General features: G+C 41.5%; 1 protein-coding gene across 13 annotated transcripts in view; it reads right to left on the bottom strand.

Annotated features, from left to right (window-relative positions):
• Window positions 1–17,212, bottom strand: part of ANKS1B (ankyrin repeat and sterile alpha motif domain containing 1B) — a 1,094,885-nt gene that overhangs the window by 40,188 nt on the left and 1,037,485 nt on the right. For all 13 annotated transcript variants that reach the window (XM_059402276.1, XM_059402278.1, XM_059402277.1 and 10 more), the window contains 2 exons: window positions 15,161–15,289; window positions 13,189–13,260 (listed from right to left, as the gene is read on the bottom strand). In XM_059402276.1, the coding sequence (XP_059258259.1) occupies window positions 13,189–13,260; window positions 15,161–15,289 (201 nt within the window). The remainder of the gene's footprint in view (window positions 1–13,188; window positions 13,261–15,160; window positions 15,290–17,212) is intronic.

The following is a 17,212-nucleotide window of genomic DNA, read 5'->3' as shown; positions in this document are numbered from 1 at the left end:
CGGTGATTTGCGCGACAGATGCACAGGGCGGCGGGGACGCGGGCTCTTCCGCTGGAAGGAGGGCATCAGTGGTGACTTCTGTCCCGATAGGAAGATTCTACATCGTATGTTCAGCGATGCTGAACAAAGAAGAAAATCTAAAAGACAGTCATTTTTTTTTCTTTTGTGGGTGCCCAGGATCCCTGCTTTCCTAACTGGAGGCCATCCCGGCGCAGCCCGTGCTGTGGGCTGTGCCTGGCTGCGGGGGATGTGGGGGGGTACACACATCCCAGTCGGGAGTCCACACCGCACCTCCCTCGGCTCAGCGCCTTGACAAGAAGATGAGGGCCTGGCCACAGAGGCACTCGGCGGGCCTTCAATGACTTGCTCCTTCTTTAAGGCATTTATAATTCTATAAGAGATAAAAATCCGACCTCTTTCAGGGGATTTTCTGTTGGTGGACAGAGTTTTCAAAGAGGTCTTTTCATATGTTATTTTAACCAAAGATGAAAACACATAGAAAGAAAGCAAATACACTGAGTCTTCAGGGGGAATAATTCGGGGGGGGGGGCAAGAAATCCAATAAAGCACCCACTTCATTTTATGAAGGCTCTACAGATATCAAAAAGTGAGCAAGGGCTTCAGTCCAATCATAGGCAGCCCACATCCTATTGTCTGCACTTGCTCTTACGTGTTGCAATTACGGTTTTCTTCTCCTTCCCAGGGACAGAGGCAGCTAGGCTGGACATCACTGGTCAAGTTACAAAGCAATTGCTCTTGGGCAATGCTGGTCACTATGATCTATCTGCAAGCTCTGCTGGGATTCTGAATAGTTAATACTCCCATATATGTACATACGTTAAAACATTCGAGCTTTATTTATTTGTATAAACAGAATTCTCTTCTTCAGTAAAATGCTCAGAGCAAACCTTATGCTATGGTTCTCTTTTCTTTCCATTTTTTTCCCCCTATGCCACACTCTATGGAATTTTAGAGGCTTCCCCCAGTCCTCAAATTCTGCCCCGCCCCCCACCTTCAGTGCCAGCTTTACAGGAGAGACTGATTTGTAATGAGGACCTCCAGATACCTTAGCAGCTGAATACTCCCAGGATGCCCCAAATTAACTTAACCTTTAGAGCATCTTGCTCTCCTGCTAGAAAAGCATTATAGTGAGAGTCAATTGTATTTTGTTCACAATTCCCCCAAATAAGATTGTCATCCTTTCACTGCTCCAAGAGAAACAATATTTAGTTATATAGGGATGCTACATTTCTGAAACCTAAACTAAAAGTCAACTTCTGAATCTTAACAGCAAAGCCAGCTTTACATTTAGCGCTTGGGTTTCTCTGTAAGCTTTACACAGACTAAGGATTCCATATCCCTTGTATCTGCAGGTGGGCACCCGAGATACCGTTCTTAACAGGTAAAGTAATTGAACACTTCTACAACATTTTTTTTTTTAAAAGAGGGATTTTTTGGATTCACCCAGGAAAGCAATACCATCTTTTGTCTTTTCCTTTTTATAAATTATGAATTGCTTAGAATCTTTGTATCAAGTCGGAAATTGCCATTAGTGCTTTTGTTTTATCCTTCTAGCATGCACCGGAAAGAAACAGTTTCTCATTTTCTAATGCAGAACCAACAGTATGAGAATACCCTTTTGAGCTGCAGGGATGCTCTGGTCTCAGAGCATGACTTTCATAACTGTGAGTGAGAGCAAAGAGGTTTACGACAGGGAGCACTTCAGTTGTGAGCTGTAATGTTGCGATTGAGTCTGGAGTGATGTTTATGTTCCTAATGAGAATCATTTGTGCCCGCAACCAGTACAAAGAGGAAAGAGAGTGGGGCAGCCCATGGGGAGGATGTCATCGACCCTTCATTCTTACAATACTCTGCTCATTTCCAATGTATTTTAAACACAGACTGGGGAATACATCTCCGGATGGTCTATTGCCTTCTAACTTACATTTTTAACCCACACATGGCTACCCTGAGAATGCTTTCTAGTTAGATATTCAAGTGCTGAGTCATAACTATTAATTTTGCCATATAATATTTTCTTTAGTTCGTTTCAAAGCTTAATTATTGTATTCAGTTTCAGCAAGTAAATTAAAATAAGATCAAACAATTATGTTTGGTAGCCGTAAGTGACTTTCAAGTGATGTAAAAAAATGTATAAAACCAGGAGTATCATATTTCGTATTCAGCAAAACTAGTTATACATTGTAGAGATTATAAGAGGTAGAGAGCAGACCACAGATCAGCCATGTGAAATTCACTTTGGAACTCAGTTTCGGATTCATTTTCTGGGAAAACCTCATGTGCCCCCTCCAACCGGACACAATGGCTGTCTCTTGCTCCCCAGGCCTGACCTGGGAACCTCTGCTGCTCTCCCTTGGGGTTAACTGTCCTGGTCTTGGGATTGTTTGTTTCCCTAACTCGGGGGGGGGGGGGGTTCCTTGAGGATAGCCCACCCCTTTCTTGATTTGTTTCTTGTCTCCCCCATGACGACTGGCACCTGGTCTTGGATTGAACCCTATGACATGGCCATTTTTATGGATCAAAAAAAAAAAAAAAACAGCTACATATCAGCAATTCCACAGGGTTCAATCTAACAGCTGCTGAAGTCTGTGATTATTAAGTGAAGAAGCAAATGAATTAATGTACGGTAATGAGCACAAAGCCAGCTTTATAAGAAAGAACCACAGTACCAGCCTCTCAACGCATGAAGAGCTCAGCAGACTTTCCAGAGAGCCCTGGTGCCCAGCGCTGTGCATGAAAGCCTTAGAAGAACTCAGAGAACCACAAACATGATTGGAGATAGGCCAAGAGATTCCTATGGGATGGGAAAGCTTCAGAGACCTCTGTGATTTGTCAGCTCAAGGAGGGAAGGGCTGGGTGTTCATTTTTCTACTAGGAAACCGGTTCAAATTGTAAGCATGCAGATGAGAAGGAAAGAATTCTTGGGAGGGCAGGAGGATTATTAGGGACAGCTGGAAGTTTTTCCCTCTGGGCATCTTTAAAAATAGTGTGGACTCTCATTTGTCACTAATGACTTAGGGGTAAGTCTCATTTGGCTGGGAAATGGGGCTCAAGGACCTCTCAAGGGCTTTTCTGGTCATGAGGATGCAACGTGAGGACTGGGTGAAAACAGAGCCTTGCTCAGACCATGTGACCAGAGCAGACGGTGGGCAGGCAGCCACTCCAACGATTCCTTGGGCACAGACTCGGCTCCTGCCCTGCCAAGTGTAACTCACACGCTCTGGCCGGGTCTAGCCCAGCGCACGGCGATGCCCTCCATCTCTACCCCCTGGCCGAACGCTTCTACCAGGGCAGCCTGTCTACACAGCAGACCTAACAGGAATGCCCAGCGGACCAAGGCAGTGCTTCTCAAGCTTTTTTGAGTGCTGGAATCCCATGGAAGGCTTGTTAAATAACGAGATCCTGGGCTCCACACCTAGAGTTTCTGATTCAGTAGGTGCCATGAACTGAATGTCTGTGATTCCCCCAGACTTCTAATGTTGAGTCCTAATCCCCAATATATGAGCAGGTGGGGCCTCTGGGAGATGTTCGGGTTGTAAGAATAGAGCTCTGAATGGTGTTAGTGGGCTTATAAGAGAGGCCTCTTGCACTGTGAGAGCGTACAGTGAAGGTTGTAAATGAGCCAGGAAGAGGGCCATCACCCAGCACCAAATCTACCAGCACCTTGACCTTGGGATTTCTCAGCCTTCAGAACCCCGAGAAACAAATTTCTGCCTGTAATGTGGTATTTTTATTACAGCAGCCTGAACAAACTAAGACAGTAAGTGAGGTAGGGCCAAAGAGTTTGCATTTATAATAAATAAATGATGCTGCTGCTGCTGCTACCACAGTTTGAAAACTTCTGCACTTAAAATAGTTGATTTTTGATTGAAAGTCACTGTCAGAACTGTTTTCCGCTGCTATGCACGAAAACTCCGTTGTACTGCGTCCTACATTAATTCAGAGAGCAGTTAATTTATCAAATCACACTATCCTCCACTTGACAAGCGATCTCCAAAACTCCTTAGTTAGCACTTAGTTACAGCTCTTGGTCTTCAGAGGAAATAACAAGAATTACTTAATCTTTCATAGTTTCTCAGGGGCTGTGAAAGTATAAAGCATACTTCACATAAAGAGTTCAGGTCATAAAGATAGGTTCTGGAGTTAAATCTAGAATAGATGTTGATCGGACAGAGCTGATAAGCCCAGGGGTCACGCTGAAGATGTATGGTTTCTCATAAAAGTCCCCCAGTTCTCCCTCAATGAGGAGCACATCCAGGATATTAAGTACATCCCCTTGAGAGATGGGACAAGCAAACATCAACACATTTTTGTGTACTGCTTCTGGAAGTGTAAACTGGAACAATTTTTTGGGAAGGCAATTTGGCAACTTAACCCCAGAGTTTCAAGATGGGTATACTTTTGGCCTAGCCAAGCTACATTTAGTGGCTCATTCTAAGGAAATAATCAGACCAGCTGCAAATGATTCAGGTCTAAGGATGTTGCCCACAGTGTTGGTTATAATTTGAAAAGATTCCAAATGACCTAAGAAGGGGAATGACCAATAAGGGGAACTAGTTACATAAGTTTGGTTCAGTTATGAATTAGAATATTGTTCAACCACTGTGAATAATACTGAAGATGAATATATATTGGAATAAACATACAGTAATGAATATTTCTGTTTCTTTCTAGGAGAGGGATGCCTATGAACGCATGACGAATCAGTCTGGAGGCTTACCTACGAACAAGGGGTTAACAGAGAGGGGTTTACCATCTCTGTGTGACAAAATTACAATTGCTTTTATTTCTCCTCTCTGTGGCTCTATTTTTAAAACGAGATAACAATGAATAGGTATTGCTTCTGTAATAATAAAATGTGAAGTTTTAAAAATGTATAATATTTTGGTTAAAAAGCCAAGTGTAAACATGTGAAAAAACACACCAACTTGTTTAATCCATCGCTTGTAAGTACAACTGCAGTGTGTGTGTGTGTGTGTGTGTGTGTGCGTTTATGTGCATGCGGGCATCTTGAATTTATGGAGGGACCCACTGCCAAGCTCCTTCCTCCAGAAGGTACTGCTCTACAGCAAACGGGAGCACAGAAGGGCATGTTTGGATTCCTATCTTGCCTTCCCTGTGCGTCACGGTATTTAACCTCTATGTCTTAGTTGTTTCATCTGTAAAAGGGGTGTGTTAATACGGCATCTACTTTGGAGAGCCGTGAGGACTACATAGTTCAGTGCCTCGCATGTAGTGAGCACCAACAGATTTCAGCTGTTACTCTTATTCCGAGGATGGATGCTGTCACTGAGCTGCTTTCCAAAGTACGACCTCCCACTAGCAAAAGAGAGCAGAGGTAAAAACAAATCAGTGAGCACAACGGAACCCTCTCCGAGCTGCAAGCTGGCCCAGCAGGGAAATGGCGGTTGCAACAATGAACATTCGGCAGAGCCACGCATCTGGGCCGATGACAATGGACTCAGTACGTTTAGAAAGAGAGCGTAAGACAAAGTGGGAATTAGAGACAGAGGCGGCCCGTGAAATCCGGTGCTGTGGAGTACTGAGGGTGTTACATGGGAAAAGAGCCAGTAACAAGAGGAACAGAAACACACACACACACAAAATTCAGAGAATGTGGGTTATGAAGACAATATGGGATGAAAGGATTAGAACTGTTGAGTCCCCGGGAAAACACTCGCAAAGCAAAAGCACAGGTCCCTGTGAGCCCAGCTCAGCAGTAGACAGCCAGCAATGCTACTTCTTTGTGTATATCGTCATTTTAGCACACTTTCACATCGGTGGGCTTACACCTGACCTGGCCCGTGCAGTACTTGGGAGGGAGCGAAAGGGAAATAGTTGATTCTTCTCTGAAACTTGAGCCAATGGAGACTTACAAAAAAACAGTTGTTTACAGTGTATTTTTTTTTCCCAGCCTGGTTCCCAAGTAGTAGTCCCTGGAATGATTTCTGGGAACGACAATTCCTCATAGACAGGAGTTGCAGAAGGAACCAAACGTGCCTTTAGACAAGTGGGAATTAAAGACAGAGGAGGCTCACGATATCTTTCAGGGGTGGGGACTAGTGAGGGTAGTACAGGAGTCTAAGATCAAAGAGGCTTTTTAACGTTCCCATCTTATTGTAAAATCTGTTTTCCAAGCTTTCTAATCCGTTCTCCGACATTAATTTGTTTCCTTGCAAGCAAGGAAAAAAGACAGTCTTCACACTTCAACCAAGGCACAATTATTTGGAAGTCTATATATCTGAAAATTCAACTTTAGAATTGCCTCCCGACCGGAAGTTTAAAAATGAGACAGGCGCAGGGGAACAGACTCAACAAGAACACTGAACTGTGGCATCTGAACTCTCTAAGCCCTTTGGGAAATAAAGATTCCCCAATAAATCTGCCAGAAGAGCTGCTTATTCCTGACTTAAAAATGATTGTAAAATAATTCCTGTCTTGGATGGGGAAGGCAGATTTCTACCTGACTGTAGTTGAAAACGGTATCTGTTTTCTTTCTTTTTTTTTAAAAGACAAATTTCCTTGAGTACAGACACCTGTGAACAATACTAATCCTCAACTACGGGATTAGAGAAAATCAGATTTTACAGAGTATTAAATTGAATATAATGGCCCGCCTCGTACAGTAGCACAGGTTTCATAATGGTATATCTAATTAGAGAAGTGACTGACCACCGTGTGTTAGTGAGAATTATACCCCGAGGCAAAATTCAGGGCTGGGGCATGGGCATGTGTGTAAGTCTGGTGAGGCAAAAAGGACTGGAACCTCATCGGGTCTTTCACCAACCACTTAGAATCTTTGAAGTGGGAGTTACTTATACCAAAGAGAACACCGAAAGGCCAAAGCAATCTCTTTATTGCTTTGTGAAGTTCAGTCCTGTGGACACATTATTTAAAAGAGGCAAGCGAGGGGCGCCTGGCTGGCTCAGTGGGTTAAAGCCGCTGCCTTCGGCTCAGGTCATGATCCCAGGGTCCTGGGATTGAGCCCCACATAGGGCTCTCTGCTCAGCGGGGAGCCTGCTTCCTCCTCTCTCTCTTTCTCTCTGCCTGCCTCTCTGCCTACCTGTGATCTCTCTCTGTCTGTTAAATAAATAAATAAAATCAAAATTATTTTTAAAAAAAGCACAGAAAATAGTACTCCATTTAAAAAAATAATAAAAAAATAATAAAAAAAAAATAAATAAAAGAGGCAAGCTAATCCCAACTGATTGAGGAACAAGTCACCTTCCCAAAATACAAAACTGCAAAATTACATTTACCCTCTTATCTAGTTTCCCATCATTTTCTCTCCCTTTCAGTGATGGCCTTTAGAAACTGCAAAAAGAGTGCAGGATGGCCAAGTTTTTGAATACTCTCTTACATTTTTGGGAACACAGAAAACCAGGGAAATCGTTGGGACACTGGCATTATACTTATGGGAAAACAAATGAAAAAACCCAAAGCAAATATCTCCATCAACTTACTTGTTTTTCAAATTTTAGAGAAAGAGGTCAATGTGTTTTTGAGGTTTTTACTGAACTAGACTCTACAAGCATTTAGAACCATGGAATTTTTTTTGAACCATCAAAACCACTTCAAAAGGCAGCTATGCTATGGGAGACCCTGGGGATTTAATATACAGAATTCCTGCCCTCCCAGGGGCATGGGGCTTAATGACCCAGGTGCATGTACAGTGTGACATGAGGGGTGACAGAAGGAAGGTTCTGTGTTCTGTGGGGGAACACCTTAGGGGCCATCGAATTCTGGATCTTTGGATCTCAGAACTAATGCTTCCCCCCCAGAAGTCCTTTCAAAAATGAAGATGGACCTGAGCCGCCTGGGTGGCTCAGTGGGTTAAAGCCTCTGCCTTCAGCTCAGGTCATGATCTCAGGGTCCTGGGATCAAGCCCCACATCGGGCTCTCTGCTCAGCAGGGAGCCTGCCTTCCCCTTCTCTCTCTGCCTGCCTCTCTGCCTACTTGTGATTTCTGTGAAATAAATAAAAATAAAATCTTTAAAAAAATAATGAAGATGGTCTCTGAGCACAGAGTTAGCTGGAAAACCCAGGCAGTAACGTAAAAGGCAGCACTAAATGAGTATGCTCAGATTAAACAGACATCTCTTACAACTCCTCACATATTACTAATATATGTTTTTAGATTTTTAATTTTAACTAGGTCTGTAAAGCTGTCACAGTAAAGGAAATAAGCAGCCACGTTGTTCTACTGAAGAGCAAAATAATTCGCAGAACTCCATCTTCCTAAAAGTGTGCCTCAATATCAAGGCCTATCTAATCTCTTAGGCTTTTATTGTAGAAAACTCTGAAAGATAAGACAAAAATTGCAATTTTGCTTTAAAAAATTATCGGGGTTTAATGCAAGTTCCTATTGATTCTTCTTCACTGAACACAATTCAGAAGATAATTTTAAGAGAGTTTGGAGCCGGAGGAAAAAATCTTAAGACGAAAACCTGCATACAAATGTTTATAGCAGCTCTACTCATAACTGCAAAACCTAGAGGCAACCAAGGTGGCCTTCCAAGGTAAATGGATGTGGTATACCCATACGAGGGATCAGTACTCAGTGATTAAAAACAAAGAGCTGGGGGCACCTAGGGAGCTCAGTCGTTGAGCCTCTGCCTTCGGTTCAGGCCTTGATCTTGTGTTCCTGGGATCGAGCCCCACATCAGGCTCTCTGCTCGAAAGGGAGCCTGCTTCCTTACCCCCCCCCCCCCCCCCCCCGTCTGACTGTCTGCCTACTTGTGATCTCTGTCTGTCAAATAAATAAACAAAATCTTTTTAAAAACCCCCAAAAAACAAAGAGCTGTCAAGCCACAAAAGACATAGAAGAAAGAAGCTTAAAAGCATATCATTGCTAAATGAGAGAAGTCGGTCTGGAAAAGGGTACCTACTATATGATTCCCACTATAGGACATTCTGGAAAAGGCCAAAGTATAGAGACAGTGACAAGGTGAGTGGTTGTCGGGGGCGGGAGGGGAGAGAAGGTGAACAGGTGGAGCAGAGGGGATGTTTAGGCCATGAAAGGATTCTTCGTGATGACTGTCATGGGCGATACAGAACATGACGCGTTTATCAAAACCCGGAACACCGTGTAACGCGAAGAATGAGCTCTAATGTAAACCACAGCCTTTTGTTAATGACATAACAGTACTGGTTCATAATTATGACAAAGGGGGCAGACCAAGGCAGATGTCACTAATAAGGGCAGCTGTGAGGCCAGTGGTGGTGGAAGATAGAATCAAGAACTCTGCGGTTTTTGTTGTTGTTTTTTTGAAGAAGAGGATATCATCTCTTATTTTAAGATTTTTATCTGGCAGAGAGAGAGACAGCACAAGCAGGGGGAGATGCAGAGGGAGAGGGGAAGCAGGCTCCCTGCAGAGCAGGGGAAGCCCGATATGGGACTCGATCCCAGGACCCCAGGACCACGACCCGAGCTGAAGGCAGTGGTCTAACCAACTGAGCCACCCACGCGCCCCAAGAGCTTTGTGCTTTATGCTCAATTTTTCTGTTAACCCAAAACTGTTCTAAAAAGTCAAGTCTATCCGAAAAATCGTAGGACAGGTTAAAGAGGGAAAAAGACGGACTAATCTGAACAGAGACAGAAGGGATTTCATATTGTAAAGTGATGTGAACCCCTTTCATCTCACACACCTTAGCTTACGATGGCCCATTTTTGACTGAAACAATATGTGTCTAGTTAAACACCAGGACATCAGTGTAGAATTATCTTTGCTTCAGAACTGGAGGGGATGGTAGAGATGAAGAAACAGGTTGAGATAAACTTAGAAATTAACCGATTGTGCCTACCAAACACCCCAAATGTTTCTGAAGAAGGAAAATTGTGTATGGTTTGTTCTGGAGCAAAGTATGTATGTTTAGGTATTGTGGGTAAAAATATAGTTGCTTAAGATGCAGTAAAAACACTCCTGAAATTTTTATTTAGAATAACAGATTGGCATGTACCCAGAATTACTACATATGACTGTACCTAAATGGTTTAATGTGGCTAATTTTACAGTCTTTTAGGGTTCTTAAAGCTCTTTATCAATATAAATGATCCACATTTTCAGCTGTTTTAAAATTCAGGAGAATAAATGTTCCACTGGCTCATTAGATGGGTGTATAGCCTCGGGTCAGGAATTTGGTGATAAAGGTAAATCACCCAGTTCCAACCCTGCCTGCACAGCTTCCTGCCTGGGTAACCTGGGGTAAGTTACTTGACTTTTGTTTTGCCTTGCTTCCCCCGTATGAAAGGCGGGAACCATAGCAATAGTTACCCCATGATTAGATGAACGAATGCACAGAATCACGTGCGATACGGCTCTTGAGCATTAACTGTTATTATGGATAAACCGACTTTAGGAGACCCTGCCTTTTGGGGAATCACGTAGCATGCTCCTGCAGACAGACGGATGCACAAAGACCCCCCCTCCCAACGGTGGTACTTCTCCCACTTTGGGGAAACTAAAAATGTTAACATGTTGGACTCCTCCGCTGACCTGTGAAGTCAGTGGGAGCAGGAGCTAAATCTTTGGCATGTGTGTGAACAAAGTACACCAAGGAAATAGTTCTCAGAATAAAGAACCACACTGATTTACTTCTTACTGGGAAAGTAGTTTTAATTTCAACTAAAACACATACTGTTGAGTTGAAAGGTCTTCCCCCACCCCCACCAAACGAGTAAATCAGGTCAAGTTTTAATCTACAGTACTTTGGCCTAATGATATTACTATATATCAGTTTTTAAGATCATCTGTGTTCTGAAGTATTTCCCTGGGTGGACTTGATTCTGGGACTTTGGGCTGCGAGGCCAAATTAACTGCTAGTAAGAGACGGACCCCATTTTCAGCTGGTAAGGGCTCTAACTCACAACACAACAGTTCCGGATAACAGTGAGTCTGCGCTTCTAGTTAGGAAAGGCTCTAGTGAATCCAGTGAGTGCAATGTTAGCTTCTGTACCAGAGACTGATATTTATTTAATCAGGATGGGAAATAAGAGTTGGTAATATTTGAAGAAGCAATAAAGTTCCTATTTTCATGTAAACGACCCCAAGTAAATACCAAGGGCAGCAAACCAGGAAAACGCCCCAATGAACAGAATGGCTTCTAACAGACGGCCTTTTCTGTTTCATTTTAAGCAACAGACAAGTATTTAACTAAATTATTCTCCACGGACACTATTAAAATGGCTTTCCTGTTGTTATCAGAATGGAATTTCAGATCCACTTAATTTCAAGAAATTGACTGAAATTCAAATCACAAATCTGGTTTTAAATGGTGCTCTGTACTCTATGCACTATTTATGCTGATTACAGCATTGAAGTAGCTGGGCTCCGATAACAGAGTTAATAGTATTAAATCAGAGATGCCAAATTAATTTCTTAGATGTGTTCATAAATAGCTCTAAAATTATTATGAGCCTTGACGGTTGAAAAATGTTCCCATTTTCTTACTGTTCAGTGGTGACATAATTTAGATCAGATATACATTGAAAATACAAGATTATAATATAAAATTATATTATAAATTATAAAACTATGAAAGAGGACCCCTAAGGGGCATCTAGTCCAATGTCCTCGTTTTCTAAGTAAGGAGTGTAGTAGTTGAATGCTTGTGCTCTGGAGTCAGAAAGACCTGTGTTCCAGTTCCAGATTGGCAAGTTCTTCACTATGTGACCTTGGGAAGGTTACTTAGCCTCCTCAAGCTTGATTCTCTTCAAGTGTAGAATGGGGATAAGGACTGCACTAAGCTCTAGGTTTGTGGTAGGATTAAATGGGATAAATATGCAAAACATTCAGCTCAGCACAGAAGATTGGTACATTTTAACTACTCCTTAAATATTAGCAGTTATTATCATCATGACTAAAAGTGACTTCCAAGGCAATGTAAGCAGCAACAAAACCAGAACACAGAGTTCCTGACACATATCACAGCTTTTTTCATCTAAATACAGTACCTGGGATAAAAGACTTATTGGCACAGACAATATAAGTATAACTCTACATCAAACAGAAGGATAACTAATTTCAGTCTTTCTGTTACTGAACTGATCCGGATATTAAATCAGCAATTACTTCTGGAGGTCTCAATTTCATGAAGATTCACCCATACTTAGCTTTCCATGAGCAATCGACATTACATATTTGCCTTCCTAACTGTTTAAATTTTTAAATATTTCTCACAGGATGCCTGCTCATGTAAAATAAAACAACGTATATTGGCCACAAGTAAGAGCTAGGGTTCACTTGGTAACAATGTTAAATTTGACTCTGGTTAGTTGTGAGTCTACTATTCTTAATCTGTACTGTCAGGTGTGGCCAAAGCCTCTATACATCTGTTATGGAGGAAGCAAGGATAAGGGACACATTTAAACAAACAAACCGACAAGGGGGTGGGGAAGGACAGGGTGGCTGGGTTATGGACACTGGGGAGGTATATGCTATGGTGAGTGCTGTGAACTGTGTAAGACTGATGATTCACAGACCTATACCCCTGAAGCAAATAATACATTGTATGTTAATAAAACAAACAAACAAAATTACAGTGGATGTGTAGTATGAGTAAGATTCGGTTTGGGTAGTAGAGACTCCTAGGAATCCGGGGACCAATGATCACAGACATTTATAGTTGTCATTTTTGTCAATATTGACTGCCCTTACGTGATTTACTCAGAGTGGAATATTTTTTTCTTATACTAAAAAACAAAAACAAAAACAAAAAAATACCCTCAGAATTGAGAAGCCTCATAAAGAGTATTGGCTTTATACAATAAACTCTCGATAGCTGAGCATCTGATAATCTTTTACTTAATTGGTGGTCTTCACAGTAAATATTCTCAGATTGCTTAAAGCGTTTTCTTGCAATAAACTAAAGACTGTCTCTTAAACTGGAGAATGACTAAAGTACATACTTTACTTTAAATCTTTAAAAATAAGAGTAAATGCCATGTGGCATAAATACATTATTATGTCCAGCAGATATCAACTCACACTACAGTCAGATAAGCTTAAGTATAAACATGAACAAAGCCCAAACACCTTTTTATGTAACAGTAATGTGATTCAGCAGACCAGCAGATGAAGAAAATAGTCATTTGAAAAGTGGCAATTTGTAACCATACCCAGTATTTAGTATTTCAGCAACTAGAAATAAAATTGTTTGGCAAACTTACCCGCATTTTTGCACAGGCATCTTGGGTTGATTCTGTCCCTCTGAGCTCTTTTATCAGCATAGAACCTAAATACTAAAATACAAAACAATGGTTTATGAAAAAATATAATAAATAGGAGTTGCGATTTAAAACCAAACTGTGGAAGTCCTACTGGCTGGGTTTCCTGGCTGAAAGTTGTTGGATAACTTTTATAAACTAAGAGTAACTAATCCTAACAAATAAATGCTTTTAAAGAGAGAATGCTGTAGAATTAACTTCAGTTCTGAGAACTGTAAATTGCTCTTTATAATAAAACCGCAGCATTTTCTAAAGATGCCATCTTTCAAATCATATTTAACTGCAAAATGGGGGCATCTAAAAATGTTTTCCCTTTTTTTTTTTTTTTTTTTTTTTGAGGCAGCAATGTCTGCAAAAATAAATCACGCTACTCTCCACGTAATTACAGGGTTGTAGGAGACAGCTGAGAAGCTAAGCGATATGCACCCCATTTGGGCTGAGTTGGCTGCGTAGGTAATTAACGTTAGGGAGCTCTCGGGGCGGAGATGCAGTTTGGGGTCTCAGCGTTCACAGCTGCGCGCCCAGTGCTTGATCCACCTGGGAATGAGATGGGCACAAGGTGGGAGCCTGCGGGGACGAGGAACGACCTCTCCGTTGTTCCAGAAGGGGGAGAGCCCAGCTCCTGGTGCAAACCGACCACGGAGGGGCTGAATGGGATAGGAGAGATGAGAGCGCCCCCTCCCAGGAATTACCAATCACTTTTTTTGTTAGGTGATCTGATCCAATACTGCCTCGGTGCCAAACGCCACTCACTCTCTAAGTTCTAGCTGGGGGGCGGGGCGGGTTGGGGAGGACGACAAAGAGTTTGTAGCAAAATGTCTATTTTGCCTTTCCATCAATTGACTCCTCTCCAACTTTTCGAAACTTCAATAGGGTTTCTTTCTTTTGTCATTTTTTCCTTCCCTAATCTCCTAACTGCCCCCCCCCCACAAAAAAAAATAGAGCGCGAAAGAGCTCTATGTGTCTTTAAAAAAACGAAAAACAAAAACAAATGAAAATCATTATTTTGCTTACATGGCACGGGGCAAAAACCCGACTGTGAAACGGGCGTGCGGACCCGGCACTGCCGGACGCGAAGAGGGGCGTGCCTTAAAAGGGCAGGGGGCGTGGCTAAGGGCCCCGCATCAAGGCGAGCTCCAAAGGCTCAAGGGTTTGTGGGGCGTTTGAGCTTTGCAGGAGGGAGGCATTTCAGTTCCACAGTCTGGGGGAGATTACTGCTGAGATTAACCCAATGCTCCAAGATAAGCAGGCAGTAAAAAAGGTATAGATAATAAAACAAACAAAAGGCCGAAATTGCTAGGCGACAACCAGAATGCCCACGTCTTAATCAAATTAAGAAAAAGGATCTCGGAGAAATCCTTGCCTTTTCAGCTATGGGGGAATTCTGCCCTAACTGAAACATTTCTTTTTAAAGAGAGGTGATTTTCCTTTTCCTGCTGCAGCCATGACAACCACCTGTCCCCAAACCTATGGTATTCTTTCAATATTTACCTGTTCATATTACTTGTAATTCTCAGCTCAGCCTGATTCTCTCTCCTATTAGAACAAGATATCCAGTAATAGAACCCTAATGAAAAAAATCGGGTAGTAGACCCAGTGTTTTGAGATCATTGGTCAGTGAATGTTTCTGTCTATATATGTTATACTTATATGCATTTCCATTTTAAGATTGTGCTTTAACATATTTCACTTAAAATATACAACTGTATAAGAAGAAGGCAAAATAGACCTTAAGCTTACAAGAATAAAAGGGATTCCTAACCTCTATTTACTTGGACATTCTCGGTATAGGAAAGGCTACTTTTAAGAAAAAGAGAAGGGGAGAACATTTTAAGAGTTTCATTGTATTTCGGTGTATTTTTAATACACCCTCTATTCCCACTGGTACCCAAATAATGAATAGATGGTAACTTACAAAAGCTTTGTAATCACACGATTGGAAGATGAGCTTTTCTGGGTGGTGCTGCCAGTACTGAACTGGAGTTGAGGCTGTGGCTTCATTTGGAGGTCGCAAGGTAATGGAAGGTTCTCCCCAGTCTCCTGTCTGAAAATCACATTTATTCTAGAGGTAATATGAGCAGTTGGCAAAGTTCATTCCCTATAGTTAGCCTGAGTTCATTTTACACATGTGTGCTAGAATGGGCAAATGCCTCTGGGTGTATTATATGTGTAGAAATACTTTTACTATTTTTTTTATTGGTTTTATATATGTGATAGCATCATATTTCCCAAGGCTGAGTTAATTTCTCAGGCGTGAAAGAAGTTATTCCATTTTTAGAAGGACACCCTAAGCTACATGATTTTAAAATGAAACATGGAGATATTCATAAATGATGCACTAATTCATAATTTTCTGTTACAACAGAAAATGAACATACGAACTTTGAAAGACTTTTCTGCTTTTAAGCTTGCTTATTTGAACTTTTTAGTCTGAATTGTTTTTACATTCAGATACACAGCTTCATGAATTTCAGTTTCCAAATACGACAGGTACCATGTACTTGGGATGAGTTTAGATCTCTGGAGAAAAGGTAGTATAAGTGTGATTCTAAACAAAATTTCACAAGAAAAATTTACAAATGGATGACTAATTCTCCTCATCTGAGTTCACTTGTATTGATAAAATGCCACTGTGACGGTCTCGGATGTATTCAGCTACCTTTCTCAGAAAACCTAAAGCCCAAATGAATAATAAACATTCCAAGGCCAGGTTTAGTCATACGTGCATATGCATGTACTTGAGGATCTTAATCCACAAATACAGGCAAATGCACATATGATGGCGTATCCCACTAAGACAGACCCAAGACAGAAGGACATCCCATCCTTCCGTCTATCATTTTCCATGAGGTTAGCTTCGACTGGTTTTATTACTATAATGGCCTTGTGTGAGCATCTATAAAGTCAAAGGCTGGCGTTGGCAGGTCTTTTCTGGGTTCTAATCTGATTTAGATATTATATTAGGGGTGATTTCTCACTCTTTTCCCTGGGTAGAGTTCCCAGTTTCTCAAAATTCAACTCTTTGTTCTCAAAAGGACATTAACAAAAACTAGACAACAGGTAGATTTCCAAAGTTACTCTTTTAACCTGGATCTGGCTGCTCCTGTAGAATTAAAAGAATTACCTTTCTCAGGAGTTGAAAAGGATATAAATAGGTCTCACGAGCTCCCAAACCAAGTAAAACTCTGGTCAGAGACCAAGTTTACTGAAGTACTAACAAATGGGTTAATACTGTAGGGCTTCTTAAGAAGGATTTTCAAGGAATCTAGCGTAAGAATGTAGAATGTTGGGTGTTGGTGTACGTTTTGGGGGGGAGAAAAAAGTCGACAGCTTTCAATAAATTCTCCGAAAGGCTCAGAAACTCCAACAGGTTAAAACCCGTGAGTCTCCAGAAGTAGCTTACACAGGACATGTGTTTTGGGGAAGAGGACTAGCATTTCAATTTTCTCTGTGCGGTCTGGACTTACTTTAGGTGACACGTGAGGTGGCTGCTAAGGCTGGGAAGTGTTAGGAATAGGCTTTGCTTTCTGAAGTTTCTGTCTTTGAAAAACCAAAAGAAAATTCTAGAGCCCCTCAGGAATGCACAGGCCTTTTCACTGAGGCAGAGTCTAAGCCATTCTGTTAGTTTGGTTCTAGATCCTAACTTACTCGCATATGGCTTGGTTCTCCTATCTCCTGTCTGTTGAAATTGTTAAGACTTTACCTGGAATAATTACTTTAGCATTTCTGTCTGTCGTTATGACCCATCCCTGACTCATTCTTGAGCTTTCTCTTTATAAGTTTTATTTTGTTAAAAAAAAAAAAAAGACTGGCTGCAATTAATTTTAGGAGAAAGTTTTCCTCTGGCTGCCTAATATGATCTTTTCTTCTCTTTCTCTTTCAAACATCTGGTCTACAACATCTCTCAGTCTTTAATTCAACTGGCTGTGATTTGCTCTTAAAAAAAAAAAAAAAACTAGTATGAAAT

The sequence above is a fragment of the Mustela nigripes genome, chromosome 6 (genome assembly GCF_022355385.1).
Source record: "Mustela nigripes isolate SB6536 chromosome 6, MUSNIG.SB6536, whole genome shotgun sequence".
Lineage (NCBI taxonomy): Eukaryota > Metazoa > Chordata > Mammalia > Carnivora > Mustelidae > Mustela > Mustela nigripes.
Note: the sequence above shows the minus strand (reverse complement) of the source record. Positions and strands in the feature narration are given on the sequence as shown.